This window comes from Cygnus atratus, chromosome 2, assembly GCF_013377495.2.
Source record: "Cygnus atratus isolate AKBS03 ecotype Queensland, Australia chromosome 2, CAtr_DNAZoo_HiC_assembly, whole genome shotgun sequence".
NCBI classification, from domain to species: Eukaryota; Metazoa; Chordata; class Aves; order Anseriformes; family Anatidae; genus Cygnus; species Cygnus atratus.
In genome coordinates, this window is record NC_066363.1 from 36,002,150 (window position 1) to 36,025,711 (window position 23,562).

General features: G+C 38.4%; 1 protein-coding gene across 1 annotated transcript in view; it reads right to left on the reverse strand.

The window, feature by feature from the left end:
• Nucleotides 1–8,138: 8,138 nt before the first annotated feature.
• Nucleotides 8,139–23,562, reverse strand: part of HIBADH (3-hydroxyisobutyrate dehydrogenase) — an 84,495-nt gene continuing 69,071 nt past the window's right edge. Inside the window, exons 5-8 of the mRNA XM_035556407.2 lie at nt 21,896–22,029; nt 21,444–21,520; nt 14,150–14,306; nt 8,139–9,125 (exon numbers count right to left, since the gene is read on the reverse strand). Of these exons, the coding sequence (XP_035412300.1) occupies nt 8,967–9,125; nt 14,150–14,306; nt 21,444–21,520; nt 21,896–22,029 (527 nt within the window). The 3' untranslated portion in view covers nt 8,139–8,966. The remainder of the gene's footprint in view (nt 9,126–14,149; nt 14,307–21,443; nt 21,521–21,895; nt 22,030–23,562) is intronic.

Below are 23,562 nucleotides of genomic sequence, written 5' to 3' on the forward strand. Positions count from 1 at the left end.
ATTGGCCAGGCTGAAGTCAACTGAGAAGTAATGCACTTTAAAATGCAAAAGACACTGAAGTACTGTAGCTCTCCTATACTCTAGGGTGAATCTCACCATCTGCTATGTCTGTAGCTAAGAAAGGCTGACCTCCCTTTGTATTAGGAAAAAAAAAAAAAAGTAATTGTGTGGATCAAAAGAAGTTTAAACTGGGAAGATGTAACTACCAAATTCAGGGGCTGCACACAATTTCTGCACACAAAACAGTGAGCATCCAGAAGGAATTTATTTTTATTCTAAGGTGATGAGTATTTTACAGCCCAGAGAAATCCTCTTCAGTGAACGCTTCAGCTCTGGGATCCTTCTCACTCAGACAACGATGTCTGCTTCGCAGTCCCCCCCCATGTATGCTCTTTATCAACCAGGATGAAGCAGGCTTCCCTCTGCTTGTTGGTGGCTTTCATCTGCTTTTTTCTAAATGTCCAGGTATGAGCTATTTGTGAAATTCCCACACTCTGACATTAAAGATGTTCAGAAAACACGTCGGACCATCAGTCACCACTTGCCTGCTAACGTCTTTGCAAGGGAAAGGCACTGTTCCTAAATCACGATCCTGCCCCTTCTCACAAAGCAATTTTCGACTGAGATTGCTAACTAATAGGAACCCAGTAGCTTTTCTGCAAGTAAATAGCTCGTTAATGCTGGAAGTAGGGCTTGTGTGCAAAGACTGTCCTATGCAAATCAGAGCTGATGAGCACTTAACTAATCTGTTTACAGACCAGAGCTGCTGGGCAGGCCTCAGCGATTTTCTATCAAAGCAAAGAACCATTCTTTATGGGCATCTGGTTGTCCCTGAATTGGTAGTTTAAGCATATACCCTTGCTTCAAAGAAAGATCAAAGGATTTATTACTTCTAAATGAGTGCATTATTTCCACTTACTACTTTCTTGTTTGCAATGTGTTATTAACAGCACCGTGGCAGGGTTACCTCGAGACTTTAGTTTCTCATAGATTCCTGAACGTGATTTTAGATGTTATATGTAGCCAATAATATATGGGCTGTTACCTAGAAGGTAGTAGAAAACAGATTAGAGCAGACAGTTATTGAAAATGGATTTAAAAAAAAAAAAAAAAAGCAAAACAGCCACAACTTAATACATGAAAATGGCTATTTATCACTTATGCTGTAAAGGACACAATGAGTCTGTTTCAAGACGACAGCCACAGTTCTGTGGACAGAGCCAGTTCTAGCTCCTCTTCATATGAAAAGAAACACAGATCACTCCTGCTCGCAGAAAAAGCCGAGATGCCGCAGTCATGAAGTAGCACAACGTCCAGTTCAGTGAACAAATTCCTATTACCCCATAAATGCCTACCATCCCCATCCTTTTGGCTTACTGTTTATAGCTCCGCTTACTTATTAAGTCTGGAAGAAACAAGGGAGACACATTCATTATGTGCTTTCTGGCACTACTGGGAGCACATGGAAAGCAAGTAAGACCTAACATCTTATTTGCACACACACTGAAGGCCCACAGTCAGCTCAGGCACGGAGCTGAAAAGGGGATTTTAAGGAGGAAGTGCAGAAGTAGATTCCAGGCAGCGAGGGCCAAGTCAGACAAAGCTGCCAAAACTATAGCCACAAGTGGCCCCAGGGAGAGTTTGGAGAGGCTGGTGTGATGTTTATTGCTCAAACTTCAGTGCTGGGTGGTGCGATGGAGGGCAGGAACTGCATGCTGCTGCCTGGGAGCTCAGTAGCAGTATCTAAAGATATCTGTGGGCTCAGCGTCTCCATCTTGATCTTGGTGCTGGAGGGAGCAGATTGTGGTTCCCTTATCAGTTTTACAAGGAACCACCTTTGCTTGATAGGCCTAGCAAGTCACACAGCCACAAGGCTCTGCCTCGTTCTCTTCTTTTTACTAAACACAGACCCAATTCGCATCCGCATTAGCTAACAGTTCCCTATCCAGGGACAAGCAGGAATAAAAGGTGTCATAGCAATGGGAGGTGCAACGTGGTATTAGCTCCTGGGCGAGCTGAAGACCTACTCGACACCATTTGTTTTGCAGTGTTTTTCTCCCCTTTTCCTGGCAGGGACCACACATTGGCTATTTTTGAGCCCTAACAGTAAACGCGACTCCAACATAGACAAATGCAGTGATGGGGTAATGTAGCGGCCTTGTTTGGGTGTCTGCATCAGACCTCAAAGCAGTACCAAACTCTGCAGAAAGTTGTTTGTATTTTATTTTATTTTATTTTATTTTTATTTTTATTTTTATTTTATTTTATTTTTTACAGGTGGAAAAAAACAACTGATATACTGCAGTCTCCTGGTTCTATGCAGTGTATAGGCACAAACAAGGTAGAGCTTGTATTGAAACCTGACTGCACAGGAATCCAAGCGTGTCTTAAATCCACCTGTCTGAAGCTCCAGCTTCCATCTCCGGTGAGTAACTGCAGTTAGTCTTTTTTGTGGACTGTGGAGTGACTGGCTGCCTGACACCATTACACTACACCAACAATTCGCATCACAGTTACCCATAACATACAACGAATTTTAAATCAGCAAACTCCTGTCATGCATAGTACAGATACAGGTATACACATATAAAGGCACTGGAAATAGCTACTCACAGGCTAGAAGAGCAGGGTTAGAATACTTAGCCAAATACATACCAGTACGGTATGTGAGGATACGGCACTAAGAGACATGGTTTAGTGCTGGGACTCTGTAGGTCAGGTGGGTGGTTGGACCTGATGATCCTGAAGTTCTTTTCCTAGATGATTCTATGAACATATTCTATGATTCTAAAGATATCCAGAATATATCAGGAACATGGTGGGAAGCTGGGGATCTGAAAGCCATTGAATAGGCCATGGTGTGAATTCCAGGAGACTGAGCATCAATGAAACGATCAGGCAGGGGACTTGTCCTGGATATTGTGCAAACAGAGGAAGAAGAAACGGGGCACAGACTGCCAAGATGATGCTGTAAAACAGACAACAGCAACAACATCCAACACATTAACTTGGTCATTGAAAGCTAACAGCCTCTACAGACATGGAAAAACATACACTGGAATCCTACTGTTAATATACTGGAATCTACATAAGTGGAATCCTAATATTGCTAGCCACAGACTAGCCAGTTTAGGTCCTGGAAGCAGCCTGTCTATGTTCAGGCTAGCTGTCCAAGTATTTACCCAGGGAAGTCTCTGGGACTAGAGAGCTGCAGATATGTAAGCAAGGTGCAGCTGGCTCAGGTATGCCTGCAACCAGTGGTAGCAGCCCAGTTAACATTGTTAAATCATTTGGAAGAAGACACCAAGACCAAAGTATGCAGCTCAGAGATTTTACGAAGCATTCTTTAAGTTACTTTCCTAATCATTTTCCAAATTGCTATTCTTTTGTTTTAATTGTCTGGTTTCTCCTTTGAATTTCAACAATACAATTTCTTCAAAGCACAATTCATGTCATTTCTAAAAACACTCTAAAGAATTTAGAGTAGATTCTAAATCTAAAGATTGAAATGTATTGTAACAATATTTCCTTTTCTTTCCAGGGTAGCTGCATTTCAGGTACGAGCAAACTTTTATATATGTTGGTTTTGTCGAGCATTCCAAGTCATTTTGAAATCAGTGAAATTCATAATACATGTTAGCAGATTTATTATTTCCAGACCTACCACTTAGTTTACCAAGCAGAACACTGTCACCACTAATGGGAGGCACAGCAAAGCTAAATGAAGAAACAGCCTGAGTTATCTCTGACCTCAAACGAAAATCAAGACCCCATCTCAGGGTCAAGGTCAAAAGGAAGAGTTGGGTGTAAACGCAGAAAGAGCCAGACGGCTTTTTATCATACAGTTGTTGTAATGAGACATTTACTACTTTAAAAAGGTTTATCCACCTGTTTCAATTTACTGCAAGTGCTCACAATCTATGATGAATACCAACAACAACAAAAAATCATTGCCATATGGATGCCTAATTCTATGTCATACATCTACTGAACACACCAACCATAAAAATACTCATTCTCTGTCCACCTAAGAAAATTTTGTAACTGTTGCTATCATTCTTATTGGAAAAAAAAAAATGCAACTGTCCCAGCAGACAGGATGGTCTATGACAAACATATATAGAAAGCAACAAATCTTTAAAAATATCAGTAGCCTTTAAAGACCATACATCCGTTATGCTATTGCACAGAGTGTCAAAGATTATCTTTGCTATTGAAAGCTCAAGCTTTTCAAAAGCAGTGCTTATTCATTTGTAGATGTTGAATTCAATTTCTCCCACTACTGAAGTATAGTTTTTCAATTTTGCAAGGCTTGCAGGAAGTTCTAAGAGCTTGATACTGAAGTCAATAAAAAGCCTTCTCCTTTTAAAGTCCCCTGACTTTAAGAGGGTCTTATCCAACCATAAGTCTAAAACAGTGCTGAGGACCCTAGCTCCACAGGTTGCTTCAGTGCACCAAAAAAACACAATGGAGACTTCTAAATTGTAATAAAGTTTCTACAACTTTTTAGACAGTCTCCTCTTGTTAAAGATAGACAATGTTCTCAGCTTTTCTTGACCAAAATTGAATTACATCTGTTTTATACAGAGGAGAAGACAGTAAGGATGACATGAAGGGAAATCAAAAGCAACAGGTATCACTCCAGGCAAGTTAGTACCTTTTGAGTTGGGCCTGGATAGTTAAGGTCTTGCAAATCAAGATGGAGGACTAAAAGCACAGAAAGACATCTGTTGCATAAATACAATAGCCTTTCTGATGGTAGCCCTCCTCTTCTTGCTCTAGGGGCAGCCCCAGTCTTTTTGTCCCATAAATCACTCAGTAAGATTATTTTGGGCAAAGAGATGTCAGATTTAAACAGCTGAAAAGGTGGGTAGCTCTCTTCTCAGGCTGGAAGTGACAACAGCTATCCCATCTTCAGCAGCTCCATCGTCCATTGTAGGACAAGGCTGGGACAGAGACTGGCAATATCAACTTCAGGGGCTCCTGCTGGCTCCTTCCTCTCACAGACAGCACCCCAACTTTTCAGAATCCCGATGCCAGCAGCGTGACACAATCCCTGCCTGAGGGATGCCCTTGAGCTATTCCAGAGCTGCATTTTGGCCACATCTGTACTGGAATTACGTGGTCATTCAACAAATGCTGTGAAATCTTGGCAGTATTGTGTAGTTAATGGCAAAATTCCCATTGATTAAAACAGAGCCAGAATACCCTGTACAATAATTTTACTTGGTCAGAATGCCTCCTCTTCCTCCTGAGGCTTGTAAGAGCCATAAATAAAGTTAAAGCAACATAGTACTCAGCAGTTTTAATAGAAGGCCTCCTCTGTTAAACGACCACCAAAAATAGTTGCTTAAGATGGGTTATACTGAATCATAAATGAGAGAAGACTGCTTTTTTTTTCTTTTCTTTTCTTTTCTTTAAACCATCACTATTTTTATTGGTTGTCAGTGTTTCCCTGCTAGTCAATAAATGTATTCGGGATAGGTGAATTTCCAAACTAAGCATGATGGGAGGGTGTGTTTAACATTCAAACTAATTTAGAAAGAAGTTACCTCAAGATTCCCTTTGGGACATTTAGAAAATATGCAGTTAATTTGCTACACCTAATTTGTGTGCATGCACTGGGAGGTAATTAGTGTAGAAATTTAACCAATTTCACAGTCTTTCTGTTCAGGTCAACAAATTGCTATTTTCAACACCTGTTTCTGTCAGTGACGATAGTTTTAGTCCTTGCTTAATTTCCAGAGAGCATAAGTATACCCCATGCAGAGCAAAAGATACATTAGGTACATATGTACATCCAGAATAGATGTAGCTAGCATGAATACCACCACCATTATATGTACCCAGTAATACAATATTCCCCTACAGAATTAGGAAAAAATGTGTATTCTACTATAAATTGCATTACTGGCTTCAGGTATTGGACACTATTAAAGCTTTCAAGGCACTTTCCACAATAAGACCTATTTTAAAAGTTGTTTCTAACTTTGCCAAACTAACTGCTTGGTCTAAAATTTTACATGCTGGCTGTGTGCCCTGAACCTGGTATTTTTTTTGGTTTTTGTTTTTAATTTCATCCCAAATCCTCCTCTAAGAAGCAGACCAGGAAACATTTTGTTGGTTTGCCAAAACAGCATTCTGGCAACTTGAGCACCTTATGCTTTGGAGTAGAAATTTAAAATTTGATCAGAGATTGTGAGGAAGGAGAAATGAACCCCAAGAAGCTTAAGCTGCAAGCCTTTGGGACAAACATAATGTGAAGTTTCCACATGCTTAGCAGAGACTTTATGATTTCAGAAGCTAAAAGCTTCAAAGAAGCATATTCCTTTCCTTCATGGCTCCCAACATTTATGTGAGCATGTAACATATTCAAAAAGCAAACGATTATGCTTTCTGCAAGCCCAGAGTTACCAGCAAACGTGTGAGGTAACTGAGGCTTCAGGCTGTGGTGGACACTAGAAGGATGCCTCTCTCAGCAGTTCTGCTGCCAGCCAGCTCTCCAAGTCAAATACAGAGGAGACGACCCTAAACAGGCCTCTCTCCCCTACCATTCCTTACCTCATCCATTTTAAACCTGCCCAATGAACAAGGATCCTACTAGCAAAACCATCCTTCATTATGTGACCCCAAATTCATTATGAGACTAGGTCCATCCTTTGTATTATGTGAGGCAGGAGTCCCATAGGGAAAAAAAAGTTATACTACGTGATGTTGCAATCAAAGCTTGAACTACACATCTCACGTAGAACAATTTTAATTGTTTTTATTGAAGTTAGCTTTGTGTCTAATTTCAAGGAATGAACGGAATCTTACAGAAGCTGTAGTTTTATCAAATGAGAGGGGAATGATTTTTAAAAAGTAAGATTGCTCCCAGTAGTCATAGACTCGTACATAACATTAATGAACCCCCAAACTGTGAATAACCTAGAATGTCATACAATTTTCAAACCAAACTGAAAGGAGAACAGATCAAGGGACCTTAAAGATCATCCAGTTCCAACGCCCCTGCCATAGGCAGGGACACCTCCCACCAGACCAGGTTGCCCAAAGCCTCATCCAGCCTGGCCTTGAACACTTTCAGGGATGGGGAATCCACAGCTTCTCTGACCAGCCTGTTCCGGTGCTATGCCACCCTCAGAGTAAAGAATTTCTTCCAAATATCTATCTAAACCTACCGTCTGTTAGTTTAAAGCCACTACCCCTTGTCCTATCACTACACCCCCGGACAAAGAGTCCCTCCCCAGCTTTCCTGTAGCCCCCTTTAGGTACTGGAAGGCCGCTGTAAGGTCTCCCCAGAGCCTTCTCTTCTCCAGGCTGAACAACCCTAACTCCCTCAGCCTGTCTTCATAGGAGAGGTGCTCCAGCCCCTTGATCATCCCTGTGGCCCTCCTCTGGACTCACTCTTACAGGTCCATGTCCTTCCTGTGCTGGGGGCCCCAGAGCTGAATGCAGTGCTCCAGGTGGGGTCTCACGAGAGCAGAGGAGAGGGGGAGAATCCCCTCCATTGCCATGCTGGCCACGCTTCTTTTGATGCAGCCCAGGACACGGTTGGCTTTCTGGGTTGCAAGCTCACATTGCTGGCTCATGTTGAGCTTCTTGTCAACCAACAGCCCCAGGTCCTTCTCCTCAGGGCTTCTTTCAATGCGTTCTCCACCCAGCCTGTATTTGTGCTTGGGATTGCCCCAACCCAGGTGCAAGACCTTCCACTTGGCCTTGTTGACCTTTTCAGAAGTTCTCAGAAGATTACTGAATTGAGCTAATTCAACCACACAATTGTCTTACCTGAATGTGCATATATAAAAGGATCCGTCATACAACGAGAATTGGAATGTAAATGCATTATTGACCTAGAGACCGGAAATAAGTCTGAACTTAAGTAGATCTAGTGAAATCAGGAGTACTTATATTCATAAAACTAAGTTTGCACCTCTATTTTGCAAGAAACAGTGAATAGCTAAGGTAATACATAGACAAATATATTACTATATGCATTTCACAATCACAAAAGCCTACTTTTGCAAGATAATCTGTAGAAAACCAAGCAAATTAAAATATAAGACCGCTTAGTATGTTTTTAGTTAATTGTGTGTGTTCAAGAGTGCATCAAAATAAAAAGCAAATAGTTATACAGCAAGTATTTACCAGTATAGATTTTTATTTCTTTTCAAAATAACGGGGTTTAAGGTTTATATTACTGCAATAGTTTCTTAAAGCAGATGTACACTTTGTTTGGAACTTCTACTAAGTGCTGTTCTTGATCTCTCAAAATGTGTGACAGAATACAAGAAAATACAAAATTGGGTTAGCAAAATACAATAACGGAGTTTTACAGGAGAGACACACATACTATGTTATTTTAACTAAGTCTATCAGATAAACATGCTGTAACAGCTCTCCACTTAGTAACATGTGTCTATAAACTTAATCTGCAACCTGAACCCCAGGAAAAGATACACTACTGATCAATCCAAGGCTAGTAGGTGTAAGGAAAAAAAAAATCCATCTCAAGCTGTTTCTCCATTGAAAAAAATCTTCCCTTTTTCCATAAAGTATTCACTTTCATTTTTAATAGATCACTATATATAATTAAATCACTATATAACTTTCCCATACTATTCAAGATTCACATAAGTTTGCAGCCATAATGTAAGTTATTTTATATGCAAACAATTAAGTGTTTAATAAAAAAAATATTTATTTATTGCATCTAATGAAAAAACCATTGATGGTTCTTAAAAAAAGTGAAATCACTGTCTGGCTAAGTGCCAAACAACCCCTTCCTCTGGCTTGCTTTTTCAAGAACTGATGAAAAAATCCTGGAGTTCATTGTGATCTAGACAACCAAAGATGATTAGTCTTATATGATCAGGATGCACAGTATTTAATTAAACCCATATATTCACAAACGAGCTGTAAGGATTAAAAAATGTGGTTTGTTACTGTGTCCATTGCCAAAGGACAGCTCACAAGGTTTCCTCCTCACGTAAAAACTGGAACACAGCTGAGAAGTCTTTCAGGGCATAGCCTTTTGCACACATCATCCTGTAGATCTGATGTGCCTGGGATCCCAAAGGAACTGGTGTCTTTGTGTTGGTGGCAGAAATCTGGGCCAGGCCAAGATCCTGGGAGGAAGAAGGAAAGAGAGGATGAGGGCAGAGAGGAAGAAGGGAAGGAAAGAAAAGGAGAAAAAGTCAGGAAAAAAAAGACGAGGTTATCAATAGTCGCATATGTATTATAGGTTATTGTGAAGAGCAGTCTACTGCCAACAAATACAATACCCCAGCCTGAAAATTTCAGTCCTGGCAGAAGGGAGCCTTGTTTAATTTTTCCTTTTTTAAAACAGTAAACCAGGGTTATTCAACAGGAAGACACACAAACAAACAAAAACCCACAGCTCTGCAAGGCAAACAAAAAAATTTGGGACAGAGGGAATTTTAAGATTCTCGATCACTATGCAACCTGGTAGGAAGACTCAGTCTTGTTTTCCCCACTTTATTATATCATCTCCTAAAACAAGATTCCTCTGGCTATTCACTTAAGCATTTCACGTTTTAATGGCATCATTTCCCTGTTTGGGTGAGAGGACATTTCTTTCTACTAACAGGTTAAAAACAAAGCTGGAGGTATTTGAATAACAACGAAATTGAAGCCACTTAGATTACATAGATTTACTGTAATGTGACCATGCAATTAATAGAAAAATGATAGGCATAGGCCACTTTGTGAATATGAATGGTTTGCAGCCTAACTGGAAGGATTTATTAAAGAATACTCTAGGGGACTGTCCTGGGTCTGTTACAACCTGAGATTTTCTTTAATGACTGAAGATAAAGAGATACAGAGAATAATTCAACTGCAATTTTAAACACTAAGTTTGGGGCAAAAAAGAAGGGGAGGTTACAAAGAAGGTGAATTTGAAACCTGTCCTCCAAGAGTACTTGGTCAACTGTATAGCTATAATCTGAAATAAATAGGACAGAAATCAAAGGCAAGTATCAGGTATGATGACTAACTACAGCTAGTTAGAAATAATCAGCTTCACGCATGCTGGACAGAAATGACGAGCCAGGCTAGAAGATGTCTTGAATTCTAAGCTGAATCAGACATGAAGCTCACCAAAGAAAGAACAGCTAACAAGGGTCTGGATATATAAACAGATCTCTTTTCCAAGTATGAAAGTAATGCTTGCACACAAGGTTGCCTTTATAAGGTCTTGCTAGAGAAGAGAACTTAATTTTGAGGTCCACATTTGAAAAAATCTGCGGAAGAATTCCAGTGTTACTAGTAAGTGCCCAGATCTGCTGTCCATCCAACACTGTGTTTTTTATTAAAATTTGCAGTCTTCTTTTTTTTTTTTCTTTTTAAAATAACAAATCTTTGATGCAGAAGAACTGAGAGACTGTAGTACTGCTGAGAGCACCTTTGGCTTCTCAAGGATGACTTACAAGACAGGTCTTTACTTTCTGCGCGTCTGTATTTGAATTAGCACAAGGAAATTCAAGATCTTACTCTACTCTCTAAATGTCACTTCGATCTGTAAATCGGCTCTATAAAGGTCATTCTGATACAAATCAGAATTATAGTTACTTTTCCTATTACCCTTGAATGACTTCCAAGATCTAGGGAAATGGGAAAAACATACGTGTCAGATGCCACAAGACCCAAAATATTCTTCATCTGCATCAGGGCAGATCATTCCTTTATGTCCAGCAATAACTGATGATCTAACAAATCTAAGAATAATTACTTTAGCCTAACTTACAGTAAGATATTCTATGACATATTCCTAACCTCTCCTAATCCATCCTTGTGAAATCTGTTGCCACGTTGCTTGTTTTATTCAAGACAGCTTAAATTACATCATGCAATAGTAGAATGGCAAAGTCATCCAACTCCAAACTAGTGAAGGTGCTTAGTTTTGGTAGCAGTGAGCTATTTTTCTCTGAAGGGGCCAGCACAGAAGCAATCCCTGAAAATTCTGAATAGACTGCCAGCACATGTACCAGTTTATAAAGCAGGTTTGTTCACTTTTTTCTTAATGAAATTCAGGCTCCAAGATGGTTGAAACATTAGACAGCTTCTTAATATTTATATAGACAAGGACTCCTGACTCTGAAGTGCAGGAAGGTCATGCGTTCATTTCTGTTTTATTTATTTTTTAAAAATCGTTCTATAAATTATAGCTTTGAAGCAAAAAAAAAATATACAAACTATAAGTAAAGGTTATTTTTAACTTCAAGTTGTGAAGTATTTTGCACCTTTTCTGATGAAGTTGGAGATTCCTTGAGTGAACCGGTACAAAACAGCTCTGAAAGAAATTTGCCTTCTGCTGAACTTTTTGGAGAAGTAAAAATCAAAGAGCATAGTTTATGGCTCATTTCATACTCTTTGGAACTGATATAATCTCCCAGATGTCTCACTGTACCAACTATTCTGTTCTCCTTTTCTCAGGTTGGAATAGGGAAACAGATTCTCTTTCAGGAAACAGTTGCCAAAATATTTTAAAAAAATGCCAAAAGATGCTCATGGTATAAATACCTGGATCCTTAGACTTATTTTGCAGTTGACGTAAATGAAACTCTGCCATTCGGAATAAAGCTCGAAGGCAGTCTTGTCATCAGTCAAGAATACCATGATATAAATCTCACTCTTCTCAAGATTCAAGACATTTAATCAGTACCTATGCTGTGAATATAGTTGTTTTTTGACTCTTTTAAGCGGCAAAAGCATGCTTTGTACTTCCCACAAAAAAGTCCCCAACTCAAATAACCCACAAACTACATGATCTGTCACATACCAGGATGAAAGGGACTGTAGGAAAAGTCTTTCCACAAACTAAGAAGGAGTGTCTTAAAACAGGTCACCACCGCAAAACATAATACCCCAAACACGATCAGCTTTGTCTTGACTCCTTACTCATTCAAGTAATCTTCCATCTGTACTGAAAAACATGGCATTGTTGAAGAGGCATGAGAGGAATTTATTGTCTTTCCTTCTTATTGAGAATTTCAGCCTGAAGAAGGAAATCTTTAAGCTGCCTAGCAGGCAGGATGGGCAGGAGAGGCATAGTCAGAAGAGGTCAACAGCAATTAAAAAAAATCTCTGAGGAACAATACTTTTAGGTATCAATGATAATTTATAACCCAAAGCTGACGGTTTCAACAGACACAAGCCAAGCTGCTATTACTCCTACAACAGGAAACTTCCTGAGGAGATGAAGGTCCCTCTTAGAAGCAGAAAAAGAAGGAAAAAACACTTTTACACAGAAAGTTAATGGGAGGGAAGAAGGGAGAGGAATATGTGCCTTCATCCCATTTATATTATGAGGTTATTCTGGACAATAGTAACAGATCTGAATCACAAGAGCAGAGTTTACAGTGTGAAGCAGAGCACGATAGGCTGAACATATTCTGAAAATGGCACATGATGGAAACAAGGGTTTTGGGACAGGGCCAAGATCAGGTTGCTTATCTCTAATTGATAACCCTGCCAAACTCCAAACAGTAACCTGAAGCATTTTATAAATTAGTAATTTAAATAATGCTTTCTTGTCCCCTATGTCCAATGACATGAACATGATGTAAAAAATGCTGTTTTCCAATATTTTAACACATCCCTCAAATGGATGAAAGCTCCTGGCTGTTAGCGCATAGGTGTAAAACGTTGAAGGCCGACCACTGAGGGATTTTGAGTTGCACAGTATTAGTAAAATTTTTTGGTGCTACCACACACCAAAACACATAGGACCCTTGGACTGACAGAATTTGGCTAATTCCACTGAAGTCAGGGCAAATGCACTAACATAAATCAATTGCAAAACTACAGGAGCAATCGTTTTCTACCAGTAGGCAGGCATTACATACAGGAAATTCAGCACTGTGGAGATTTGCATGGCAATATCTGTTTTATAGCCAGCTCTGAGAACGCTGTTTTAGTTTTAAGTGCTTAATCCATTCACACTGTACATGGACCAGCTGAAAATGGTCAGAATGCCTAACCAGTTGGGAGCACTCACAAACTGGTAACCATGAAACTTGTCCTGTATGAACTCAGATTCCTCCCTCAGAACAGTATCCCCATGAAACCTATCTTCAGAGTGTGAAATGGTTTCCTGCACTTATATGCTTACATAATAGATCTCTTTCAGGACTGCTTTTGTAATTTACCTTAGGCAACCATTGTGCTAAAAGCAGAAGCAGTTCAAAAGTCAGAGTCTAACAGCTCTTTCTTCCAACTATGTGTCCTCATCAGTATGATGCACAGCCCTGACCTCCTTGCCTACTTTCCTCTGGCCTCTAAGAGCTTTGCTTTCCTGACCACAGAGTGACTCAGGACAGTGCTTTTCCTAGAACAACCAAGAGCATGGCAGTTAAGTGTATCCTCCTGGGATAGGACAGCTGTAAATTACAACTTCTGTGTGCTGAGAAGGACCTAAACCCCAGATCTGTCACTCTGTAGAGAAATAATTTAGATTACCGGATTATTACTTGTAAGAAAGCACTACTTCTTCCACCACCAACAACAATTCGAGAGAGGTCACAGCACGGTGCAAGCACCTGCAGAAAATCATAGTCTGCAGAGGGTTGGGGTTGAAACCTGTCTGCTTTCTCCATTCTACATGGCCTTAAGCAAAAAGACAAACACCTAAGCAGTTGGCTCAGCAAGGAAGCGGATGCTAGAAGGCATGTCTGGTAGCACAGCTTAAGGTATCTGGAAGAGATTGGGCCAAAAGTCTTGGATGTTTATGCCATCACTGGCACATAATCAGATCAGCAAGATTTTCCTGAACTGGTATCTTGAGCTTAGACTCCTAAGGTCTAGAAAAGTCATGTGAGAGCCACCTAAATGGCTTTCTGAATGCTGCCATACACAGAAGTCCATCAGGAGTCCTCAGACAAGTTAGAACTCAAGCAGACAGTGCATACAAACTCATTGAGTGGCTTTGCAGTAATAGTGGCTAGGAAGAGGCTGGAGGTTAAAGAAAAGCCCCCTGCACTATTCATTAATTCAGAGCTACAGTAAAACGTTGGGTTCCCTTCTGTTTATGCACACAGATTTCCCCGTAATCGTTACTTTTCACTAAGAAGAACGTTCGCTAAAAGCCCAGAGAGAAGCAACTGTATCTTTACATGCAAGTATTGCATACCTTAGCCATGAGTGTTGTTCCAAAGCCGCCTTGATAATTATTAGCAGACGGTACTCCTTCCATCACTCCAGGAACAGGGTTGTATGTATCGCTTGACCAACAGCGACCTGAGCTCATATTCAGGATTTTGGCCAGCAGCTTTGGGTCAAGCCCTAATCTGTCAAAGGTCAAGGAAGAGAAGTGTTAATCTCAAAATGCGCAAGACATGGGTGACTTGTTTTATATCTTAGGACCCTACCATCATTTCTCTCCCTTTATTATAAGCCATGAAAAATGACACAGTATTGATATTGGGGGTAGGGATGCTGTATCTTAAATTAAAGAGCATCAATCCACCATTTAAGCAGTAGGCTTTCAGAGCTTTTTTCCTTTTGCACTAAGCAAAGCCCCTTCACCTAGCAATTCTGGAAGTGCAAGCAAAATAAAGGTCCTCTCAGAAGTGCAGTTCACCTGTATTTCAATTACAATAAGGCATTCTCTATGCTGCTAGCTACTAGGTCACATATCTGTTCTTCATATCAAAATGATATTCTCTAAAGCTGAACAAAGCAAAGGATTCACAAGCAAGTGAGGCAGCGTGAAAATATTTGTACAGTATGTTTATACATGCACACTAATGTATTTTCATGTAAGCAAGATGACACCAATGATCCTGATCTAAAAAGAAAAAAAGATACCAAACCTACTAACATTTCTGAAAAAAAATATTACTACTGTATACATCTGTATGCTCTTTGCTTTGTTATTACTAAATCTTCATTATATACGCTTGCTTCTGAGGCACAGACTTATGTTATCTATTCACAAATATACATTATAGTTCTGGGTCAACTGTTGATAAGGTTGTTGATCCTGATAAAACAAAGCTTGTCCAAGTAGAAACACCATTTATTCTACCACAGAGCTGATGGCATAAACTGCTGCTCAATGTGGACCCTGAAGGCATTTCAACATCACAAGAAATTAACCATCTTTGGTATTTGTATTTTTTGGGGGTGGGTGATGGGTGGCATTTGTGTTTATGCTTTGGAATTTGTATTTATGCTTATATCAAGCTGTAAATATAATTTTACACCAAAGTAATTTATATGAACAAAGCATTTACCAACAATTATATCTACAATTTTATTTTACACCAATTGTATTTATACCAACATGTATAGCAACAATGACCAGTAGCAGTCTATATGGCCCTATACAAATGTTCAGCTACAGTCATACAAAAATAAATAAATAAGTAAATAAATCAAAGTAACTATCTTCAGTAACAAAGAGGAGAAAAGGACATTTTAAAATGGATATATCACAACCTACTTCACCATGGATAAGCAAGCAAGCTAATAAAAAAAAACAACTTTTCCACACAATTCCAGTGGAGCTTTAACCTTTATAGAAGTCAAGACTCTTTACGTTAACTTTTACCACAGAATTTTTGCAGATCTCCATAGCTCTGGGGATCTTAACACAGCTTCCAGGCTCTATAGTGCTCAAGGTTAATTTCTAGGTGATTAAAGCTCATTGCTAATGGAATAGTTGCTAAATTTTATGTCTATTTATTCTGATAGGCATTTAAGGTTTGAAAAATCTACGTCAAATAGTTGCCAAAGCAAGATCACTTTCTGTACTGCAAAGTTACCTGTTCAGCATTACTGCTGTACAGTCTTTTTTACGACTTGTTGCACCAGCCCCTGGAATTCAATGGGAAGTCCCCTGCTGGTCTGAATGGGATCACACTTTATTCTCTTCCTCAATTTTTGAACCCTCTGACTCAAATGATTGCTTTCAATTGCCATTTATCTTTTTAAAAACAAAACATATTTTCCAGCACCAATATGTCTTCACAGTATTTTAATTGTACTTATATCTTGCAAAATGCATCAAAATGTTCATCAAGAACCTCTTGGAATAAATGCTCTAATTGTTGTCACTCCCCCAAAACAAAACAAAACAAAACCAACCCCAAACGCACTGGGAACAGACAATGTCTGAGCTTTCAAGTACAAAGAGGCTGATTTTTTGGTCTAAACAAATCTCTTGGCTTGTTTGCTTCCTTATTGTTGTTACATCCAGATCAGTATTTTTAGCAATCTAGCTGCATGCAGAGGACCGTAATTACAGCTGCAAGTATACTGCAAGACGGAGAGCTTATTATTTCAAGATGCACATAGCCCTCCTGAAGAATGCCCTCTTCACAGTATTCCAGCTATCTCTCTGTAAAAACACACTTAAAAAGATATATACATATATATATATATATATATATGTTAAACAAATACGTAAAATATTGTCTGCACTAGATCTGGCATATTTTTGTTTTAGCAAAAGAAAAAGATAGTGTCAGTTTAAATCCCTGCGTCTTCAAACTCCATTGCTCTTAAAACACCACACAGATTCTCTTCAGGAGACTTGAACCTATTTTTTTCCCCTCCTTTGCAGCAAGTGTATCATTAATAAGAGCAAGTTAGAAGTGCTTTGCATTTCATCTTTCTGAGGATTCATCCACTGGTGCATATATAACTGACAGTTAAAATTAGACATATATTAAAATCAGTTACTGAAGAAGTCCTCTGTCTTCCACTGTGCCCAAGGCTTGTAATGGTCTGAAACCAGCTAGAATATACAGTAATTGTCATTCAGCGAGAGTCTATCCTAGAAAGTCATGCTTCAGTGGAGAAGACTGAGTTTCCATTTGAAATCAACAAATTAATCCAAGACAGGTATCTGAAAGGGCAAGTTTAATAGGAAGCAGCTACTGGGCTCTCAACCATGATAAAATGTTATTGCTGTTTCCCTGTAAATTGGCTGGGAACATATGATACTCTCTGCATAAGAGCTCCACTGCTGTTCAGGAGATATACTGCTCAAGCTATCAAAATGATGACAGTCTGCCAGTCCCCATAACAACTTGCCATTGGACGTGGCAAGAGCTTGTGCATGCGCATGTGAATTTACAATTACCAAAATGTTCTTCTCCCTTATAAGCAGAAAAGAATTCCATGTATTAACTGTACTTGTAATAGAGCACAAAAACAATTCCTTGCCTCAAATTAATGCTTCTTCAGTAACATTCATAATGAACTGAACAGCAGAAACAAAGCAGTGGGCACACATACACACACACAAAAAGGTGAAAATAGGATCCCTTCGAACCACTGCTCAAAACTCAAGTTTTGCTGAGCTTTGATAAAATAATGTACTGAATTTTTCACACACTACTCCTCCAAGAGCTCAGTCTGGAACAGAGAGAAAAATTCTAACGGCATTTTGCAAAAACAAACAAACAAACAAACAAACAAAACAAACAAACAAAAAAAAAACCTCCTGGTCTCATTTTAGGGTGTAACAACTGAAGTAGCTGAACTGTTGAGTTTCCCATCTTGAGGTGCTTCTGATAAATACCACATGAAGATGCAAATATTAAAGCAGAACCCTATGACCCTTCTACCACAGCTAAAAATTATTTTGCCAGTGGCATGCTAAACAAGATACGTGCTTTCAAGTGTCATTAGAAACCTTCAAAAGACTTGGCTGTAGCCCCATGCTAAATAGAGCAGAGCCACAGTGCTCTTGGAGGAATTCTGTTTCAAGACATTCTTTCTAAAATTTGCAGTGGAGATATGCTCAGGGCTATATCCCTCAGGCTGCAGCACAGGCTCCTCTCTATGCTGTCGACTCCCTTTTCTGCTCCTTTCTTCCATCTACAGCCCAGGGATGCTCACAGAAACGAGATCTAGAGACTGAAACTATGTATAGACTTGGCATCAGAGGTTGAAGTCTTTCTACTTTATAGATCTAAAAAAGCAAGCAGGCACAAAACTAATATGCAGTAAAATTACTTAGGAAAGAGCACTCTTTGCAGCTTTTAACACAAATCTGGGTGCTACCGTAGTCCCTTCTAGTAGAGAAGACTTTTCTCTGCTGTTAGAAGCCCACAAGTGATTTTTGCAGCGAGGTTACCGCCAAAGACCACTTACTGCTGTCCTGGTCCTTTATATCCCAACCATATTAAACAATCTTGTACTGTCTTGTGTCAGCACATATAGCCCTTCTCTGCATCTCTAAAGGGACTGCAAGCTGCCTGACAGGCAGCAACTTCCATCTGACCCAAACATAAACTAGGTATCAGCAATAACTCATTTCCAAGCTTTATTTTGCTAATATTAGACATTGTTACACTGGAACTGAGAGCTCGGTAAGTTACTGACATGGAGATGATCAGCAGAAAGAAAAAGAAAAAATAGTCTCTGGCTGTGAACAGTATCAATTAATGTTTTTTATTTCTTATTTGTGAAGTTCACATGTATTCTGTGTATTGGTTTGACACTACAACATTTTGCAACGTGTACATTATCTGTAAAACTAATAGCAGTAAAACCTACTCAAGAGATTTTTTTGTGCAGTTCAGTTGCATTATGATGCTAGAAAGAACGTAGAAATGAAAATGTAAATTAATTTCCAGAATGTCTGCCACACCTTCAATAACTTTTAATGGCAACATTCATGAAGCATCAGGAAAGTAATGGGAAAATAGAACAAAACCATTTCAATGGTCAAAACTCAGACTGTAATTTTTTTTTTTAAATTAGTTACGGAATCTAAACTAAAGCACTTCCAGTGAAAGTGGACATCTTCATTAGTAAACGAAGATGATATTAAAATAAAGTAGAAAAGCACGTAGAATATAAAAGAAGTACATAGCAATATTGCCCATTTTTCTGAGAGTTTAATGCAGAATTTTTGTTCACTGCTGCCAGTTTTCCTTCCTCCTCCCAACATTCAGTTTGCTGAAGTTCAGAAAAATTCTACAATTTCAAATATAAATAAAGCAATAGCAAATGTAATTTAAACAACTGAAATGAATAACGTGAAAATTTAGGCTGCGTGGTTAATGAAAGCAATAGAGAAGTGGTTTATTAATAGAATTAACGCCACACTGTTTTGAAGACTTAAGCGCAGAATATACATTGATTTCTGAAAGGCCCTATGGTATGACTTTCTAGTTATATCTAGTTCAGTCAGCAATATTTTGAATAACTAATTATCCAGAGTCCCTCAAATTCAAGATTTAAATGATACAGCAGGTAAATATAATGCACGACATGAAGGAACTTTATATTCTGTCTAAAAGTTAAGAACATGTATAAGCTCCAGTATTTCTGTTATGAGGTTTTTAAGTTTGCAGAGTCCTTTACCATTATTAGGTTAAAATCAGCCTTTCTTTACCAGATAAGCATCAATCTAATAAATCAAGTTCAGCTTCTAACTCTCTCCAGACTATGTAGTCAAACCATCCGTTCAGTTTTAGACTTAGAAAAAAAAATCTAATTACTTTATTAAAAAGGGAAATCTTAACGACTAGAATTACAACTGTAACTAGCATGTTAGAAATTTGTAAACACCAGAAGTGTGAAGTTCTTACTCTACTTACACACAGAAGTCATCTCCAGGATTTAATTCACAGCACATTAAAATTAACGCAAGGGTTCCAAATTGCTTCATAAGACTTTAAATTACTGCCTATATCTTAAACCTCATACAGTTTTGGACTAACTGAGATTCTGTTCTTCATATTATTCATGTTACAATCAGCAGGTTTCTTCTACAATAAGTACAGTCCCTTCTTGATTACCATGATTGTAGGGTAGGAAAGTTAGTATCTTGTCACCTCCACGTTGGATTTTTGGTCAGAAATGCTGAATACAAATTCAGCCAAAATTTTCAATGGAAAACAATAAAATGAAAAATGAAAATCCAAAAAAACTTGAAGCTACAGTAACCTCAGGCATCAAGTTTTTCTGCACAGGGATTACATGCCCCAAATATCTGTGTTCCAAACCTCTTGGTTTTATTTTTAACTATAATAATTCCTACAAACGTAGACAAAAAATTAATGAAAAATCAGTTGCATATGCTTTATTAAGTGAAGCATGACTTAAAACAGAACCTGATGAAAGCTTTACACCATACTGGATTGCAATATTTGTATACAATGCTACTGTTTTTATTATGGCTTGATACAGACATGCTTCAGTATCTTACAGACTCTCAATTTTAAAATGTAAATGGTACAGGATATTGATAAACCAATTAGCACTGATGCAAAGCAAATTCCTCTTTTATCTCAATTACAACATGACAACTTAATAGGTCAAGATAGTCTAACATCTGAGACAAGGGCAATTCAATAAAACAACTGCATCTTGATATGGTAATTAAGAGGAAATGTGAATCCATTACACTGCCTCCTGTATGTGTGCACATATAGGCGTTCTTTTTATCTATTTATTTATTTATTTAAGCATTTGATGCCCTCTTGCTGTTTTTATAGTGTATCAAATCCACATGAGCACACAGTCTAAAGCTCAGTTGATAACTATCTACAATATCCGTAGTTTTAGCAGGCCAATTGCAAGGATGCAACTGTGCAGATGAATAATTCATGAAGAACACTTGAAAGATACACAATTGCAAGATAATCTCTTCAAACACAAGACTGCATATAAACTTACAAATGATTTAGATCTGGCTAAAAGAATTTATGAAGATTCAAATACTGTGATACTGAACTGGTTCTTGCATGCCCTGTATTTGAAAAATCGTGAACTCCAGCGCAAAATAAATAAGCTACAATTGGAGACGACAAATCTTTTTTTTTTTTTTTTTTTTTAAATATACTGCTGTATAAGCAGCAAGTCAAATGCACCGCCTGTTAGAAAAGAAATGCTTTCAGCATTGAAAAGAGCATAGTGGAACATACTCCAGCTTTTCAACAAAATAGTAGTTTTGGCAATTAAGTTAAAATACAATGACAAAGTCTGACAGGAAGGTTATGTTCTTTTGTATGCTTTAATTTGGTACATGCACCGTATTGGAAACTTCATTTTGGAACAACTTCCCAAAGATAAACAAACTAACAAGAGTATCATACTCAGAATACACTGTACATGAGCTTAGAATCCAATAGTTACCTCTGTATTACCTCTGCTTATATATATATATATAATGTAAGACAAACATTATTGTACAGTGCGCTATAACAGAATAAACAAATTCTTATCTTCAAGGGCAGAATGGAATGATCTATACAGCCAATGCAAGAGAATACTCCTGTTCTGAGGAGCCCTACCTTAGTTAAATAATCTCTTTAGCACGTTAATGACTTTTATAAGAGAATTTCTGGGCAAAGTGTATCTATGCTGTCCAATCAGCATTGTCTCAGCAACAGTAAGCTGTAAAACACAAGACTGTGAACACAGAAAAAATCCCTCCAATCCAATACAAGAATCGAACAAACCTGATTCCAAGATTCATAGCCTCAGCAGTTCCAATCATACTGATGGCCAAAAGCATGTTGTTGCAGATCTTTGCAGCCTGAAAAAAAGTTAAACACTTAATTAGTTTTTGCATTTTCTAATGCAAACATGTTAAGTTTATGCATAGGTAACATTCAGTAAATCTAAATTTAGAAGAAACAAAGTTAAAATCCATGTCCTCTAAGAAGTATAATTTAACAAGTCAAAGTGAAAAAACACTGGGTCAGATGTTTTGGCACTAAGCTACACAACATACTGGAGGACAATGCCAAGAGATTATTTTATAAACATGTGGTTGAAGAATAAGAAAACAAGTGAGAAGATATAATACAATGCATTTAGTTCTGGAATAAAAAAGTGGATATCATTCAAGAAAAATAAAGCACCAGAAATAAAAGACTGAGATAACTATCAAGCCCTCAGCAAGCATTACCTGTCCAGTTCCAACCTCTCCACAATACACCACATTAGAACCCATGCATGTTAGCAACTCTTTGGCAGCATCAAATTCCTGTTCCACTCCACCAACCATGAAAGTAAGGTTTCCAGCTCGAGCAGCTCCAACACCTGAGTCAAGACAACATTGGATTTAATACCAGTATTTTTTTTTTCAAAAAAATCTTAACAACTTCATCTTATCAGTAAGGGTCTGATGATGCAAAATTTATGCGTTTAATACTTCCCTTATGATGAATCCCTCAGATGATGTAAAAGTAAGCCTATATCCCAAATATTTTCAGGATCAGAGATCTTAATTCTCAAGCATTTGATGAAGATAAAGCCACTTTATGAAAGGCTGTATCTTCAGGAATAATAACAGATAAACAATTCACAAGAATTACAGAAAACTGGCAAAGTGACTCTACAATTTCATATGAACAAACAACCAACCCTTTCCGCAAACTTGCACTCTATAAAATTGATTGTATCTGAATAACTAAATAACATTTCTGTTTTGTCAAACTACTCTGAATATGTGAATATGACTATTAACAAACAATTGCTCAAAGTTAACTCCACTTTCATCAGCTTTTCCAAACCCCAGGCTAAGTTTTATCAGTGCTTGCTGATTTTTACATAACTGAACATCTAAAAGCCACAGACATGTAAAACAAAGTGTTTGCCTTCTGAATCTTTGCAGTTTATTATGTCTCTAATCTAAAGCAAAGTTCTACTTAATTTCAGAAACGTCTAGTTTTCTATGCATAAACTTAACACATATACAGCTACATAAAGAGCTATGCAAAACCAATGCAAAGATGACTGACATTAGCACACATATGAACATATTATTCCCAGTTTTATTCTGAAAAGTCTATCCTATCTTTACCATGGGTCAGGAAGAACATACCCCAAAACTGACTAACACAACAGCTTCCTCACCAATTTTCACTTCAGCAAGAAGTGTAGACAATATACATTCTCTGTGCTATGCACCAAACTTTGACGATGTACAGCTGCAGAAAATGGCCCATTTTCAAATAAAACATGCTCAACTAGTTACAGTGGTCCTTCAAATGATACCCAGGTGAAATGGGTTGTTTTTCTGTATAGGATGGACAATTCTGCTTCTACAGTAAGACAACCAGCTCTTCAGCTGTGATTCACACTTCTTTTTCAGCAATTATCCACCATCATAACCATTAATAGCTGTTTATATAGAAATAGTTTCCAGAGTGTAACTGGAAGAGCCTTCACTGAGCTAGACATTGTGTAGTAACAAATGAAAACGCACTCCTAAAATGGGATTTCACAACTTTTCATTTGCACCCATTACCTCCTGTCCTGTCACTGGGTACCACAGAGGAAAGTCTGGCTCCCTCCCTCCCATCAGATACTTCTACCAGTGGATGAGATCCTCCTGAGCCTTCTCCTCTCACTGCTAAACAGTCTCAGTTCTCTCAGCCACTGCTCACAAGGAAGATGCTCCAGTCCCTTCATCAACTTAGTGGCCCTTCATTTTCTTGTAGCGGGGAGTCCAGAACTGGAACGTCCAGAAGAACTTAGGCAGACGCAAGCTTTAACCAAATCAGTCCATACATACCCAACACTCATTGCTGCTCCTAGAACAATACTTGTACTACAATGGTAGAGGCCTTT